At 53.0% G+C, this 15,890-nt stretch overlaps 2 protein-coding genes across 2 annotated transcripts in view; one reads left to right on the forward strand and one right to left on the reverse strand.

Annotated features, from left to right (window-relative positions):
- Positions 1–9,049, forward strand: part of LOC122368180 (protein MTSS 2-like) — an 82,595-nt gene extending 73,546 nt beyond the window's left edge. Inside the window, exons 9-15 of the mRNA XM_043341881.1 lie at positions 1,348–1,455; positions 2,302–2,743; positions 3,232–3,483; positions 3,780–3,907; positions 4,148–4,229; positions 4,837–4,929; positions 7,292–9,049. Coding sequence (XP_043197816.1) covers positions 1,348–1,455; positions 2,302–2,743; positions 3,232–3,483; positions 3,780–3,907; positions 4,148–4,229; positions 4,837–4,929; positions 7,292–7,749 — 1,563 coding nt within the window. The 3' untranslated portion in view covers positions 7,750–9,049. The remainder of the gene's footprint in view (positions 1–1,347; positions 1,456–2,301; positions 2,744–3,231; positions 3,484–3,779; positions 3,908–4,147; positions 4,230–4,836; positions 4,930–7,291) is intronic.
- Positions 9,038–15,838, reverse strand: LOC122368187 (SUMO-activating enzyme subunit 2-like). The gene is made up of 12 exons (XM_043341891.1): positions 15,401–15,838; positions 14,826–14,980; positions 14,387–14,540; positions 13,545–13,678; positions 13,147–13,214; positions 12,676–12,897; positions 12,011–12,262; positions 11,492–11,604; positions 11,035–11,136; positions 10,478–10,734; positions 10,094–10,245; positions 9,038–9,779 (listed from the first exon to the last, which is right to left on the reverse strand). Exons 1-12 carry the CDS (start codon positions 15,539–15,541, stop codon positions 9,562–9,564), a joined length of 1,968 nt encoding a protein of 655 aa, XP_043197826.1. The 5' UTR covers positions 15,542–15,838; the 3' UTR covers positions 9,038–9,561.
- Between the last annotated feature and the right edge of the window lie 52 nt (positions 15,839–15,890).

Below are 15,890 nucleotides of genomic sequence, written 5' to 3' on the forward strand. Positions count from 1 at the left end.
GAGACAGCCGCTGTCAGAAGTGTCTCAGAAGACTGCCGGAGACGACTCGCTCTCAATCTCCCCTCCCTCTCGCTCTCGCCCTCAGCCCTCTCTCCTCTCTCCTCTCTCTCTCTCTCTCTCTCTCTCTCTCTCTCTCTCTCTCTCTCTCTCTCTCTCTCTCTCTCTCTCTCTCTCTCTCTCTCTCTCTCTCTCTCTCTCTCTCTCTCTCTCTCTCTCTCTCTCTCTCTCTCTCTCTCTCTCTCTCTCTCTCTCTCTCTCTCTCTCTCTCTCTCTCTCTCTCTCTCTCTCTCGCCCCTTGCACTCCTTTTTCGACGAAACCCAAAAGTGTGGCGGTCCTGGAGATCTGTCGTCAGCATGGTGCACCGCTGCAGCGGGTGCACCGGGTCACATGACGTCCGTTAGTGATATGACCGGCTGTTTATACCGTACTAACGGTCCATACTGTTTGTGTCAATATCGCCGTCATGATAGGTGTCCAGGCGCACCCGCGCTGCGATATGTTGCATCATTGCGTTCATAAACTGAAGTCGACGTGTTTATGATGCTATAGCCGTTACATCAAACAGGAGGGCAGTGCCCTTTGCCCGAATGTTTATCTGGAAAAACTAGGAAATGATATCTAATTGCCACACCTTTGAGATATCATCCAATGCCATCCTTACGGTCGCTCACCTTGGAATCGTTCAACTTTAGCTCACCTGCCTGCGAGATTTGTCGAGTTTGACACCCGACACCAATCACCAATCATCTCATCCCAGCGGGACTGATTCGGCCCCGAAGTCTGAGGAACAGACCCCATCACCGACCGTTACCCTGTTCAGCACAGGGACGAAATGTGCCGTCAACAGCGGAGACGATTGGAAAAGTTGTCAGAGCACACGCCTCGAACTCTTGTGAGCTGCCGCCGGGAAGTTGAGGGTATGAAGTTCGGGTAGTTCTAACACGAAGCTCTTTTTCGAAGGAGATGAGATGATGCAAAGAAGACAACTTGCAGCTCTTAGCATTGGTAAATTGATTGGCGAGCTTTGCTGCCTAAGACCTGTGCGGTCCTCTGCAGATCCATTTCACATCTTACGTTCTACGTAACCTGCATCAAGGTGTTTGGCCGTGTTGTATCGTATAGTCCGCTTGTTCCATTTCTGTGAACTCTGTATGACCCCTATAAGACCCCTGAATGACCTCTGTCTGACCTCACCGTGACCTCTATCTGACCTCACTGTGACCTCTTTACCCCCAGCAAGGCGAGGTGGCCGTGATGGGCGAGATGGTTTAATATGACTCCTATATGACCCTATATGACCCCTATATGACCTCTATCTGACCTCACTGTGACCTCTTTACCCCCAGCAAGGCGAGGTGGCCGTGATGGGCGAGATGGTTCACCTGTCGGAGGTGCTCAGTCAGCTGGAGCAGAACACTGCCGACCCGTTCTCACTGCCGGCCGCGTCAGAACAGGTAACTACCGATACCACTTACTCAGATGTAAAATCGGTACCTACCACCACCTCCCGTCCGCCCGCTCTGCCAACAGGTAACCAGTGCCATCCCCAGTAAAACAGGCACTCAAAACTGTACCTACCAGTGACCACCACCTCCCTCCCGTCCGCCCGCCACGCGCCCCGCTCCCGACGTGAAATAATAGGCCCGTAATGCACGGCACTTAAAATGTGCAGCTTTCCATCGTGGCTTCATAAAAGGCCCATTTGCTGCTGCGTCGCCTGGGATATTTACACGATTTTCACCGTAAAGCTTCCGGGATTCCCATGGGAGGTCCCCGGGGCTGTGAATGATTGAACGTAGCACGGTGTCGGTGTATGGCAGCATTTACCAGGCCATGCTTGGTGCATTGGATGGAATGTTCATAATGCGCTCAACGCGAGGTGTTCTCACTGGCTTATTGACGCTGTAGAACGTAATGTAATGCGAGCACTGAGCATAATAACTATGTAATGCAACGTACAATCATGTGATCGCATCTGTATGCTATGGAGATCGAGCAGTATTGATGATGTTTTAATTTCAAAGTTTGCGTAAGTCAGACCATGGTTTGCATCTGATAGGTATGTAAATCATGTTCAGTGCGTACCTTGGCCGACGATCCATCATCTACCCTGTACAGTATAACTTATGGCTTGACTTCTTCTGGGGATTCAGGATATTCTGTGGACCGTGAGCTGCCCGTCTATGTTTACCTTACCCGCCCATCCCCAGCAGGTAATTTGTGACCTGACTTGACCTGACCTACCCCTCTCCCCGGCAGGTGATCTGTGACCTGACCTGACCTACCGCTCCCCCCGGCAGGTGATCTGTGACCTGAAGGGCGGCGGCGAGCCGTGGCGTCTCGACTCCACGCCGAGCTCGCCCTGTCACAGCTCCTCCCTGGGCTCCCGCAAGTCCTCCGTCTGCTCAGTGGCCAGCCTCAACTCCTGTGGCTCGGCAGGCGGCGCCTCGGCGGCCTCCGGAGCCTCCGCGGCCGCCTCCGCCACCTCCGCCGGCAGCCAGGTGGTGTCCCGACCCCGCTCGTTCAGCCAGGCGGCGCCTCCGGCGGCCGGCGCGCAGCCGCCGCGGCTGGCCAGCGTCGTGTCCAGGGACTCGGGGTTCACCTCCCAGGACACCCTGTTTGTGAGGCCGGTCACCCCGCCGTCCGCGCCCGAGACTCCGGAGGAAGAGGACACGCCCGTCCCCGCCCCCGCCCCGGCCCCGGCGGCGGCACCGACAGAGAGGCCGCACACCATCTCGACAGGTGGGTGTATGTCTTGTGTGCGCGGTGGCGTGTATCTTCCAACACACATCTACCTCAGGCAGTCATGTGCCTTCGTTCAGCCCCCAGGCCTATAAGTGTAATCTGGGTGCAGCAGTACGAAATGAACACATCTGGCGGTGGCCTTGTAGAACCCGGTTACCCTCCGAGGCCCCCTGTGTGATGGACGGACCAATTATGCCCGGTACGACTGCTGTTATAGTTACATAACGTTACAGCCACTGGGCTGTGCTCCCCATCTCATGTCTTAATAGTGGGATGATTCTCATCAGGGTAGCCTTGGCCTGGCGGTTCATCTCACAGACATTGCCCGTTTATGTAAAAATCCGACACATGGTTCCCATCAACGGCTGTATGTGGTTTCGCAGGCCACACATGGTCTACCTCTCAGTCTCAGTATATGTTTTCATATTCACCCGCATGTCGAGCCGCCCCCACACTCCACTGATCTCTCCTCTCCGTGTTCGCAGCGTACGAGCGGGGCGGAGTACACCACCGCCCGCCTCTGGGCGCGCTAACGTTCCTGCCGCCGCGACCGGCCGCCGCCGCCGCCGCCGCCCCCGCCCGCGCCGCCGCCGAGCGCCCGCCGCCGCCCGGCCGGCCGCCCGTGCCGCAAAAGTCAGAGCGCAGCCGCGGCAAACCCAAGGCGAAGGTGTACAGCCACTACGCCTGTCCGGCCGCCGTACAGCTGCCGGATTTTAACCAGGCGGTACCGCATATGTGTGAGTGGGGAGCGGGATGGATAGGGCGACATTTCGGTGAGACGTGGGTTGATGGGATGATAGATACGAAACGAGTTGTGAGTGCTAGCTAAAACAGATGGAAAGTAGGGATGAGTACTCGATGTGGTCTCGGTTTTCTCAGATCTTGTGTCATATACGTCATCAGTTCACAGTCTCCATTGACTCAATGACTCGGTGACAACATGTGTGACGTTGCTTGTTATTATGCACGCTGTCAGGCTGTGTGTGCGTTATAACCAATTTGCTGACCGCTCTGCTGTCATTGGTGCCGACAGTGGTGCCCCAGCCGGTGTACGCCAACACGGCCGAGCTGGTGACGGCTCCCAAGGAGGACTGCACCACTCCAACCCCGGAGCCGGAGCCGGAGACGCCCACTACGCCCACCAACTACAGTCCGCCAAAGGTACGATATCGTCCCAGAAACAGTGCCTTTTCATCTGAAAGTTATGTTTAATGCTCTCGTAGAATGATTTAGCAGGGGCTCATAACATTCGTATTCGGCTCAACCAATGTCCACCGTTACCCTAGTACCGAAATGACCTCCTCATGCGTTGCTTGAGCGACAGCCCTAGTTTCCTCCTTGCTCAGCTCTAGCCTCACCGCGACCCCTCTAACTCTCCCCTGCCCCGCACTCTCTCCTCAGTTTGAGCGATGTGAGAGTGACGGTTCGGCGTCCAGCGGATACGGCAGCGTCCACACGGCTCCGGCAGCTGCGCACACTGACGGTACGTCTGTCCCCGCTCCACCGCCCCCGCCGCCGTCAGAAGCATGAGATGCCACATAGAGACACACGTAACCCGGACGGTGGCCGTTGGGTAACGCCTGTACAGCTACGGCACAGTCTGCCTGGCTTTCAGAGGTTGGCTACATTGGTGTAGTCGGGTTTTGTTTTGTGTTTTGATGTTAGCTGTTGTTTGGTACTGTGTGTGAGAAGGTTGAGTGTTTGACAGAGTGATGTGACTGGTGCTTTAGGCTCATATTTTAATTATTGTATGCTTTGCTGATCTTTTACATGCACAGAACATTTTACGAATCTGCATATATGTAGAATAGTCCAGAATATAGCCCCGTTGACACAGTTAGCGCATTGTTTGCCGTTATTCAGCCCACTAGGGAGGAGTGTGTGCAGGTGTCTGATAGAGTGATCGGGTGCGGTCGGCAGTCTGTGTCTGAACTCCTCAGTTGTGCATGCCGCTCTGCCCGTGTCGCCGTCAGTGATGCTCCGTGTTATATGTCCGGCCCGCCTAGCGGGGGCACTCGCCCCCTTAGTCGCTACCCCGCCGGCCTAGTCTGCCCGTCTGAGCCCTGATCGGTCCGCTTCTTTTGGTCCAGCCTTTCCGCCGCCGCCTGATTTTGTGCTAAACAACTTTTGCGACGTCTCGGAGGAGCAGAGGGGGCGGCCCGTCTCGGTGGCGGCGCCGGCAGGTGAGAGACAGAACTAGCAAGTTGTGTACCCTCCCGAGAATATGGTGGGGCGGTGAACATGCCTGATGCTTCATTTCTTTACTGTAATGCGCAATGGAATGCATGCAGGCTGCATTACATTTAATCGGTTATTTGTGTTTTTAATAATCTTATCAGTGTGCTTACAAGTGCCTTGGTTGCAACATACATAGACGCAACAGGTAGCTGCAGCTGCTGTCATGTCGCAACAATTCCGACCGGGACTTCATGATGTCTAGAATCCGTCTGACCACTGGCCTACACCGGGACTCCGGTCCCCCGCCTCCCGAGATGCCCTTACACTGCCCTGTGCGTTCTCTCCTGTCCCTTTTAAACCTGACAACGTTTCAGTCACCGCACGGTTCCTATTGGACCTTAATCAGTCCTTCCGGAATCCCTCCTTTCGACTAGAGATGCCACTTTTGAACCCGCGAACCCGCTTTCTGCGGGTTTTCAAAACCCGCAGGGTTTTTGGCGGGTTCGAGAAGCAAAACTTGTCGTGTGGCGGGTATTTGGCGGTCAGACTTAAGAACCTATAAATTTATTTTTTTAGATGCAAAACACAATGTCAAGTGCATTTGCTCAGGTTAACAATACAATATTCATCAAAATAACTTATAAAACAGAACCAAATATAAAAATATATCAAGGTAACACATTTCAAATGCAAAACTGAAAACAACCAGCAATAGCATCCACAGTCTAGCAATGACCAAACCAGGGTACAAGCAACAAACTACAAAGCATACCTAAGTAAATGCTGATGAAAGCATTCCATAAAACATAAAAGAACCTGAAAACAAACTTATAGGAAGCTGAACTGAAGTCTATGTGCAGTGTGCACTAGATATACATTATGGAAGAACCCAGACTTAAATGAGATGTTGAAAATCAGAGCAAATGCCACATGTTACTTTATTTGCGTCTGGTCGGCATAAAAAAGAGCTATCAGCTAAACAAAATTTGATGCAATGCAAATTCATTAATTACCTATCCTACTCTATGTTCTGTCCCACCCTATATTACGAAAATAACACCAATTACCCTTACAAAAAATCAAAATATGGACTGGCATGCGGCCCAAACATAACGCAATACAAAACTGGCGCACTTCCGACATTCTGACAAGGATTGGCATTTGACTGCGTCAATTTTGGTCTCTGGGGCGAAGGAAAGCTGACATTGATGACGCAATAATAATTTTACAATCAATTTTTCTGTTTTGGTTTTTGAATACCTCAAAATAACAGTTATACATGTTACAAAACCACGTAGCTGGTCGCATTTATTTCTTTTGTCTTTTTACTTGTCATTTGTATGCCGAGAGATGACCAGCCGGGGAGCATTACCAAGACCATCTTTAAAATTATTACATTTAATTTAGTATTAACTGTCTCTTTATTTTTTAACAGGTAATTAACTCTGAATTGTAAAACTTTAGCTGTTGTGTAAAATAACTTTATCAGAATGGCACATGAATATGCATTATACACTCATATACAGCGGTGTTTTCGCAACAAGTTCGCACTAACTACGGCTGCAATAATTTAGTCGCTGAAACATTCCTTGCAATCAGCTGTTGGTGACGCTTCTGACGCATGTTTCCAGAAACGCGTGGTTCATTGGTGGTTAGTTGGTTTTTGCTGGGATTTTGCATGATTTGTTTTATGTGTAGATCGACTGGATACTCATTATTCAACGTGTCACTATTTATTTTTAACTGGAAATCGCATATCTTTTTATATCAACATTCATTTTGATAACAATATCATTCTAGAAGCCTAATATTGAGAGGGAGCTAGAGTGAAATTTTGATCCACAGCCAATGCTGAAGGGTAAGGTGAGAGAAAGATTTTACTGAAATCTTTTCAGAAAGGAATTTCAAATGTATTGATCAATTGATGCATTATTCATTTTCCACTATCCAGTGTGCACTTCCTGAGGACTTAGCATAGAAATTTCAAGTCCTTACTATTTGTTTGGCTGCCTTTTTCTGCACAGCAATGAAGCAAGTAAGGTTTATATAGCTCTAGCATTGACCCAGCTGTATTTTTTTCTTGCAAAAGCAGGTTTTTAAAATTGCGGGTTTTTTGCGGGTTCGGCTCAGCCAAAATCAGCTTGCGGGTAGTTGTGGTTGGGCAAGGGGTAGCTGCGGGGCGGGGCGGGTAATGAAATTGCAAATTTGTGGCATCTCTACTTTCGACCCTGGAGCGCCCTCCCTCTACTTCCTGATCCTGACGTGCCCTCTGCACCTGCCCGCCTGCCCCCTCTCTTCCTTCACCTAGCCCCTCTTCTTCGTCGCTGTAACCGTCACCCTGACCCCCTCCCCGTGCTGCTGTTCCAGACCCGGACTCGCTGCCCCCGCCGGGCCTGCGTCGGTGTCACTCCCAGACCCAGCGGCCGCCGCCACCCGTCCGCCGCCACTCCGCCAACTGGCGGCCCCAGCGCAGCGTCTCTGAGACCGTGCGCTCCCTGAACGCCGTTCAGCACCGGCCGGCCTGTCCGACCGGGTTCAGCGGCGCCGCGGCGGCGGCCTCCCCGGCGGCAGGGGGCGCCGCGCCGCAGTATAACGCCGCCGGCGGGGTCGGGGTCGCCCTGGGCGGGGTGCCGGTGCCCGGCGGGTTCGCGGACGGCGGGGTGGGCGCGTCGCCGCTGCTGCGTCTGGGCTCGTTCTCGGCCGGGGATGGTCAGCAGAGGCAGCGACACTCTCTGATGGACCAGATCCGGCGCGGAGGGGAGCTCCGACAGACGGCGGCAGCGGCGGCGGCGGCGGACCGCCAGGTGCCCGTGTTCCGCTCCTGAGCGGTCAGGGTACGGGGCTCGAATATCACCGCGTCCGGCACAGCCGCCGCCACGGGCACTGGGGTCCAGTGAGGTCCCAGGGTGTAGGACAGGCCCTCGCTGGCCCGTGAACCCCTTTACAGACCCTGAATGGCCAGAGGGCCCTGGGAGCTTGAGAGGACCTTGTGCGGCACCTTGGTGTTCTGGTAGACCCCCGGATGGCCCTTGAGGCCCTGCGAGACCATGTGGTTACTGCGAGCTCTCCGAATGCTGGATAGGCGCCATGGGCCCTGTGAGGCCCCGGGATTACCAATGGACCCTTGGATGCCCCCAAGATCCCCGGGGTGTCAGTAGACCCCTGGTCGGCACCCGAGGGCCCCTGTGCGGGCCTCGGAGGGCCAACAACCGACTCAGGAACGCTGACCGGCCGTCTGTATTGTGTTGTCGCGCGTTTTGTACGGGGAATGCGTGGCGTGTGCGTAAGAGAGCGAGAGACCGCCGCCGGCGCGGCTGACGTCGTGATGTGATGTGTGTGATGTTACTGTGACGTTCGCTGATGTTTCGCGGTGCTCGCCGAGCTGGCGCCGGAACGTGTTATTGTTCGGGTGATGATCGAAAATGGCTGGGCAGCGCGACTCGGAACTGTGCAGGATATGGGGTAAATGGTAACCAACTCCGCGACAGTCTAGGCCGCTCGTGCGAGAGCTGTACCGACAGACTGAGATCTACGGTAGGGAATATTAATGACAGCTGGTCACAGCCACGGAGTCGAGTCTCTGTAACACGAGTGGCCACGCCTGGAGCTGACCAAATGTGCTCCGCTGTGTTTATCGAGCGGGAACAGGACCGACTGCATGTACTAACACGGCTCACCCGGCTCCAAGACATCGTATCGGACGGAATGTGCCACGTATGACTGATGCTGCTCGTTGTTGAGTCGTTAACTGGGTTCTAGTCGGTCGGATGAATCGTTTATTGTCTATTTCTTCTCGTTGGTTTTGTTGTATTGTGGCTCGCGCAGTGCTGCCTGTATAAAGGTTCTGTTATATAATCTCTGGAGGCTTCAGTGGCGCGCTTACTGTGTCTGTGTTTTGCGCGCGCCGGTCTGAGCAAGTGAGCTGTGTGGGAGATGTGGCGCTCGAACCGTGTATCCGAGCGGACGCCGTGGAGATTTGGCGCCAACGGTGGGTGGCGCGCCGCCGGGCTCCGGACGCGCGGAGACTATGTAACTGAAGCCGGGTATATCCATTGGACGCGGCGCGGCAGAATCTCGCAGGCATTGTCTGTACATACTGGACAATACAGCCACTTATATACAAAAGTGTATTCTGTTTGGCGTCTGTGGTAAGTGTGGTAAGACGGCACAGAGATGGGCTCGAAGTAAACGAGCGAGAGGAACACAATGTCTAGCTACTCACAGAACACGGAGCCGCCGCAGGAACGGCGTTTGGTCCATCCAGGGCGGTACCAGCAGATTTCGTTCTCAGTGTCGAAACGGCTTGGACTCACCAATGGACTATCAGCTTCCATTGAAGATGGAAAGTATCGAATCGTCAGCTGGTAACATACAGAGGTCTAGGAGACAACCAGTTTTGGTTTTGTAACGTAGTCACATTACTATGCAGAAACAATGTAGCATGTCCCAATCTTACGACGACAGAGCCGGGGGGGACGTACTTTTCTCCCGTATGAGCTTTATGAACATCCTCTCTTCTTCTCATGAACCTTCTCAATGCCTCCTTATTCTCTCTGTCTTGTACCGGCACCACCTCTATCGACACAGACACATGTACCGCTCCGCCTTACCCGCCCGGTCAGCGTCAAGAGTTCGCACTAAAGTTCGATCACCTCCGGCGACTCTGATCCGCTGAGGGCTCGGCGTTTTTTGGCCGGCGGCGTGCCCTGGTCGGACTGAGCCGGCCGTTTGGAGGCCGGCGTCCCCACGGTGGTAGTGGTGGCGGTGGGGACCTCCCCGTCCGTCCCGGTCCCGTCCTCTCCCTCGGATAGACACACCAGGTCGTCGTCGTCTTCGACCGTGGTCGTTGCTTTGCCTGGAAGGAGAAGGGGGAGGGGGGGGGGGGGGTTAGAATCTAGAGAAGTTCAGAACCTACCGAAACAATGACACGTATGGTGGATAGCGGGAATGCGTGTTGTGAATTATAATTTAGTTTATTCGAAGTTTTGAATGCATCAGAACACTAACAATCCAGCATGGGACGCATCCGTTAAAGACAATCACACTGACACCGGGAGGTCTGATCGATCGTTCAACACCACCCATTACGAATTAACCATGCCGATTAAAATCATTCCCTCAGTCCCACAGAACCCTGTGCTCGGAGTCCGAGCCATCCCTCCGACTCACCGGCGCCGTTGCCGCTACCGTTGGCTGCCGCCGAGCCGCCGGCGTCCGCTGAGGAAGGACCCGCCTCGCCGTCGGCGCGGGCGGGGGCGGCGGGCTGCAGCTGGCTGGCGTCGCCCACCACCTCAAACTCCTGGCCGTCCGGTAGCTCCGTGCTGTGTGGAGTAGAGGGGGAGGGCAATCATTACGCGGCTAACATTGAAAATGGCAATCATTACGCGGCTAACATTGCACTTCTAATTTAGCCTGCAAAATACAAATGCATATAGGAGGCCTTCGTGACATTTTGTTTCATCCATGAGCGAGAACTTTCAGGGCCAATTGATCAGTCACAAAGCCTAAGTCCTGCAAGATACCTAACATCCTTCCTTCTCTTAACCCACTCACCTGTTGACGATATTGACTATGAGCTCGTAGTTTTGCAGAAAGTCGTCACAGCGCAGGCGCGCGCCGTCCCTGACGCCGAGCTCGGCCAGGGTGCGCGGCGCGTTGGCGGCCGTCTCTCCCTCCTCTGACGAGATGAGGATGGTGCCCCGGCCGTCCAGCAGTTCGGCGTCCGGAGCCACCATGTTCAGCGCCGCCTTCAGCACCCGCTCCTCCAGTGCCTGTAGCTTCATCTGACTCACGTCCAGACGCACCGTCACCTGTAGAAGCGGGAGGTGGTCAGACAATGCAGAATAGTTACGGTCTAGATCTGTGGTAGCTGGCAGTTGTTGAGCTGTGTACGTGGCAGCTGTTCTGTTTCTATCGATTACATTCAGCTAGACTCCCTATTGCGCAAAGGTGGGTGTTTGCTCTCCGTCTCTTTTACTCTGTACGTCTACATGCAATCGATTCTAGCGATAAAATTCTAGCAAAAAAAAAAAAAAAATACACAAGACACGTCAAACTCAACGCTACATCGGTCTAGACAGCTTCATTCGGGCTTTTCCGAATAGTCCTACCTCCGGTTTCTCAGCGCAGACGTAGCACTTGGGGTTGGGCTTCTCCAGGACACAGGGTACGAGCAGCCGTTTCCTAGCGTTGGGTTGCCGGTTCAGGTACACCTGGCGGCGCGGAGGGCAGGCCCAGGTCAGACGTGGGTCAACGGGGGAGTCATGGCGGGTCGACTGTGAACTGCGGTCAGCAGTCAGAGGAGGCTGTATTTAGTCAGAGCCAGCAGGGGCCATTAAAGGCTGATTATATCTGTGTCTGTGGCTGCTTCTGAACAAAGAAACGTAAAAACAAGATTCATCTCTTGTGAATCGTCAATTACCAAAGCGTACAAGCGTGCTCCGTCTCGAAAAACGCGGACGATTTACACCCTACCCAACCTCTCTCCCTCCTCCATATTGGCACAATAATATTGTCCCTCCTAGCCGCCCAGTCTCCCCCGTCCGCGTCCATCCGCCCCAGCCGTACCGTTTTGCAGTCGTCCAGCCGTCCCTCGAGCAGTTTGAAGGCCTCAAACACCACCATGGCAGCGATGATGGCGTTGGTGGTGGCGATCGCCGGGATGATGTTGCCGGCCATCGCTGACGGCAGCCGCGGGAAAGGTCAGTTTAGGGGTCAACCGGGATTACACGAAGGTCACTACGTCCGGCTTCTAGGCGGTGGTGATCATATTTTCGAGTTTGGGCCGTTTAGCTCTTAACAATCGCCTTTAACAATAATTTTGCTACATCATAGCTGATGCTAAGTACCTACCAACCTTTAGAGCTCAGTAAACTTCATAAACTTTCCGAAATCACTCCCACACACACACACATACCTCGTCCTTAGCTCCGGTTGTTTTTCAATCGAAAAACAATTCTAACGTATAGTGTTTGTCTATTTCAAACAACCTACGGTTACACCACACGGCAGTACACGGCCTCCCTCTCCACTTCATTACAGTCTACACTGCAGTCCATCAAAACCGCCGTCCCACCCCAAACTCACATTTGATGGTGAAGCGCGTGTTGAGCCGGATGCCGAAGCAGTGTGCGCGCAGGTTGGCGCACGCCGCCACAAAGTCCATGCCGTTCTCGTCGTCCTTATCCCAGACCAGATGGTCGCCGGCGGGCCGGGCGGCCAGCTGGTCCTTGAGCCGGCCGACAGCGCGCTCCAGGACGGCAGCACACTCAGCCGGCGGCCACAGACGCTGGTCCGAGAGGGACGAGTCGGCGGTGGAGCTGCTGCTGCTGTCGGCCACTGCGGGGGACGGGAGGGACTGGTGTTACCTGCTGGTGCTGTTTGGCGTTTGATTAGCAGATTTGGTGTTATGGGGCGCACCAGCAACGAGGCTATATGGCGTTTGATTAACAGAGAGCATAAACAACAGAAGACTCTTCGAACCAAAACCCCGATCAGATTCGAAATGGATATGACCTTGAGTCCTTGACCAATAAATGATCAGCCCACCCTTGGTTCGCTTCTATTCTGACAAATCATCTCTACCAATCCTGTAAGCAATGACAAGCTAAATAAGGAACTCCAAGCCAATGCGCAAACTCAAACACAATTCTCTCTCAATCCTACGACTCGCTCCCCTGCTCTCCCCACCTACGTCGGGCAGCTACGACACCCTCCCCTGGCCCCTGCTCTCTCTCTCTCTCTCTCCTCACCTGCGTCAGGCAGAGTGTCCCAGTCGAGCGGCGTGGGTGGCCGCCTCTTCTGCCACAGCTTATCCATCGTCAGCAGGTAGCGGATGTCGTCATTGAACAGCTTGCGGAACAGCTTACGCGGTTCGTAGTCATTCTGCGCCGCCCAGCCGCGCGTGGAGACCCGCTCTACGTTACCGTCCTCGCGGGCTGGTTCGGAGAGAGCCGCCGAGCCGGCCGCGTCACCTGAGTGGGGAGGCAGGAGGGCAGAGTGTATGTTACTGATATGTTTAGGTCAAAATGACCTTCGGTTCATGGATGGGTGGTCGACCCTCCTTGTTCAGAACTTATAACAGCTGAATAGCATAATTTGTTTATTCCGTCAGAATACCTTTTTATTTACGATACCCCATCCCCTCCCTCCAGAGCTGACAGCACGTTAAAGCAGCAAAGTTGTCCCGCCCCGTGCAGTCTGCCTAGTCGGCCGGCACCCACCTGTCAGCTCGGGATCGGCGGTGTCCGGGGATACGTCCTCGTCCGGGTCCGCCTCGCCAAACAGCTGACTAAAAACGACACGCACACACGTCAGAATCACCTCGCTGTGCGCGAGAACACGTGACCTGACAAAAGCCTCACGAGGCGGATCGTAACGAAATACGGAGCAACGCAGTCTGTGGGAACGCAAATAAAGTTACAGACTTAGGTATTCTCGAGGTTATCTTAGGTAGACGATCGGTAATGCATTTCAGAACACGACTACAATGGCTGCAACGTCACGGTTTGCAAACTTCAAATGTTTAACTTTGTTACGATAAATTGCGACAGCGGCCGCTGTAGACCCCGGTGTCTCAGACATCGTCAGGCCCATGCCCGATGGTGTCTCCCCGACTCACTTGAAGAGGTGTTTGGCCCAGACGATGCAGTGGATGGGCTCCGAGGGCGTGTTACGGATCGTACAGCCCGGGAACGTCTTCTGCGCCGGCTTCGGCTGGCACTCATAGCACTCGGTCACGCCGCGCTTAATCACCTGTAAGTTTAATGACGTCAGGTGAGGGCAGTGTGCGAGTACCCACCAATACACAAATCATGACACTTTTAAACATTCCAGATGCCCGCTTCGATTTTCTAACTTAAACTTAAAATTTTACATCAACGGATTGACGAAAGCAGAACCTATAAAGGCAGCAGAGTATCTTACACAATGTGCACTGAACAAGCTCTGAAATATTATGTCATCTTATCAGGGATTCCGATTTATAGCATAATTAAGATGCCAAATTCAGTAAACGTGATGGCATAGTCGATACACAGTCCGTACCACTCCCTGTGGCTGCACTTGCCAACGTAGGTGCATGGCCGTACAGAGTCTCGTATCCGAAGGTTGGGACTTTTCAATTAGAACATCACTATTCTTTATATATTGAACGCCAGAGTATATCGGGCGCCAGAGCGACTTCAAACTGCTCTCTTACCACCGGGAGACCGGCGCTCCACCAAAACGACAAACAATTTCCCGTCATACCACCATGTCACAGCCCTTGACCTTTACCTGGCTGACCCCTGACCCCCCTGACGGTGACCTGTCCGAGGTAGCCGGCCGTGCCGCCCTGACCCCGCTCCCCCTCCCCCCGTACAGACAGACCCACGCCCACCATACTGACCGTGACCTGTCCCAGGTAGCCGGCCGTCCCGCTCTGACCCCCCCCCCCCCCCCCCCAACTGTCCCCCTACTGACCGTGACCTGTCCGAGGTAGCCGGCCGTACCGCTCTCCACCAGCGGCACCTGCGCCGCCAGACACATCCGGTTCACGTGGTTCCGAGCCGCCCGGTTATCCAGCGCGTTCAGCACCAGCGTGAAGCCCTTGAAGAAGTTGACGCCGTACTCCTGACTGGCGGGGTGAAAACAGCATCATCATTTAGAATTAGCGTGTGCTGAAAGTAGGTTACAACTTGCAAACTATGTAGGGTATGCAATGCTTGAGAGTTGTCACCAAGTCATCAATGAAAAAGCAGAAAAGCTGTACCATATACAAACCGCACAGTCTGTTACACCTCATGTTCTCTCTCAGCTTCATTTCAAAAAGCTGTTTGCCGCTTAGTGTTTTCATTTCAATAACAGATGAAGCGCAGACTACAGTCGGTAGACTGCAGCACCACCCGCACCTCCAGCATACCTCATGACGCTGTCATGGTGCGCCTTGAGGGTGACGGATGGGTTGAAACCCAGGGCGGCCTCACAGGCCACCTTGGCCTTGGACTTGCCGACATGCTGCCTTTGGAACAGAAACTGCCTGTTCAGGTTGCTCACGTCAATGGTGTCCAGATCAATCTGAAAAAGAGTTTGAATGTGAATGAAGGAGTAAGTCAAGAAAATGGTTAAATAATGTCCTGGGTGGTGACTGGTGAAAACTGGAAATTGAAAGGTTGTTTCTGTGCCTCCCCCATACTGATCAATACATGATCAATACATGATCAATAAAAATATACATACATTCAATACATACATGATCAATGAAAACTGAACCAAGCCGAACTGGTAATCCACGGTCGAGTTCAGAGCTGTACCACAGTAGAGCCCGCACAACTTTACAAATAAAAACAGTGCCGTGCCACAGTGGAAGTAAATCCACACCACACCATGCACCAGCCGAGGGCAATCACACCGACAGGACGTAGTCAAAATTATTTACATTGTCATCATGCCTTGCAATCTACGGTTAACTCAGTTAAGGCTAACAAGCACACTTACCACTTCAATGTTTTTGAAACCTGAAAGAACCAGGTTCTTTAGAACTTCACAGCCGATTCCCCCAGCCCCAACTAGCAAAAGTTTTGCGTCGACGACAGACTTCTTCAGAGTGGAAGGTAAAATATCAGCAGGACCCTCCATAGTCAAAAAAGTCTTCCAATCTCAGTTCTGTATTATACAACTTCAAGTCCTGCTAGTTGTCACTTGTCGGTCCTTTTCCAGCAAAGATACACTCATGAGGACATATACAAATCTAAAACCAACAATCCAAATCACAATAAATAGGCGAACGACGCATCCTATGCATTCAGCCACCGGTACAAAAACACGACAATCAATCGAGTGATAAACATGAAACTAATTAATAAGAAACACAGATTAATGACGTTACTAAATTGACTAATCAGCTTTCCGTGTTCCTGTGAAATCGCTAGCAATAATTGTTAGCATGCAATAGTGTTTGGAAAGTAAATTTGTTTCTGTGACATCA

The sequence above is a fragment of the Amphibalanus amphitrite genome, unplaced genomic scaffold, assembly GCF_019059575.1.
Source record: "Amphibalanus amphitrite isolate SeventyFive unplaced genomic scaffold, NRLGWU_Aamphi_draft 000930F_arrow, whole genome shotgun sequence".
Classification (NCBI taxonomy): Eukaryota; Metazoa; Arthropoda; class Thecostraca; order Balanomorpha; family Balanidae; genus Amphibalanus; species Amphibalanus amphitrite.

Bases quoted from the DNA above. Each gene is read 5' to 3' on its own strand.
- LOC122368187 (XM_043341891.1), bottom strand. From the start codon at position 15,541: ATGGAGGGTCCTGCTGATATTTTACCTTCCACTCTGAAGAAGTCTGTC. The intron at 10,735-11,034 runs GTAGGACTATTC...CCGCTTCTACAG, and splicing joins TCTGCGCTGAGAAACCGGAG to GTGACGGTGCGTCTGGACGT. The intron at 9,780-10,093 runs GTGAGTCGGAGG...TTCTCCTTCCAG, and splicing joins CGGTAGCGGCAACGGCGCCG to GCAAAGCAACGACCACGGTC.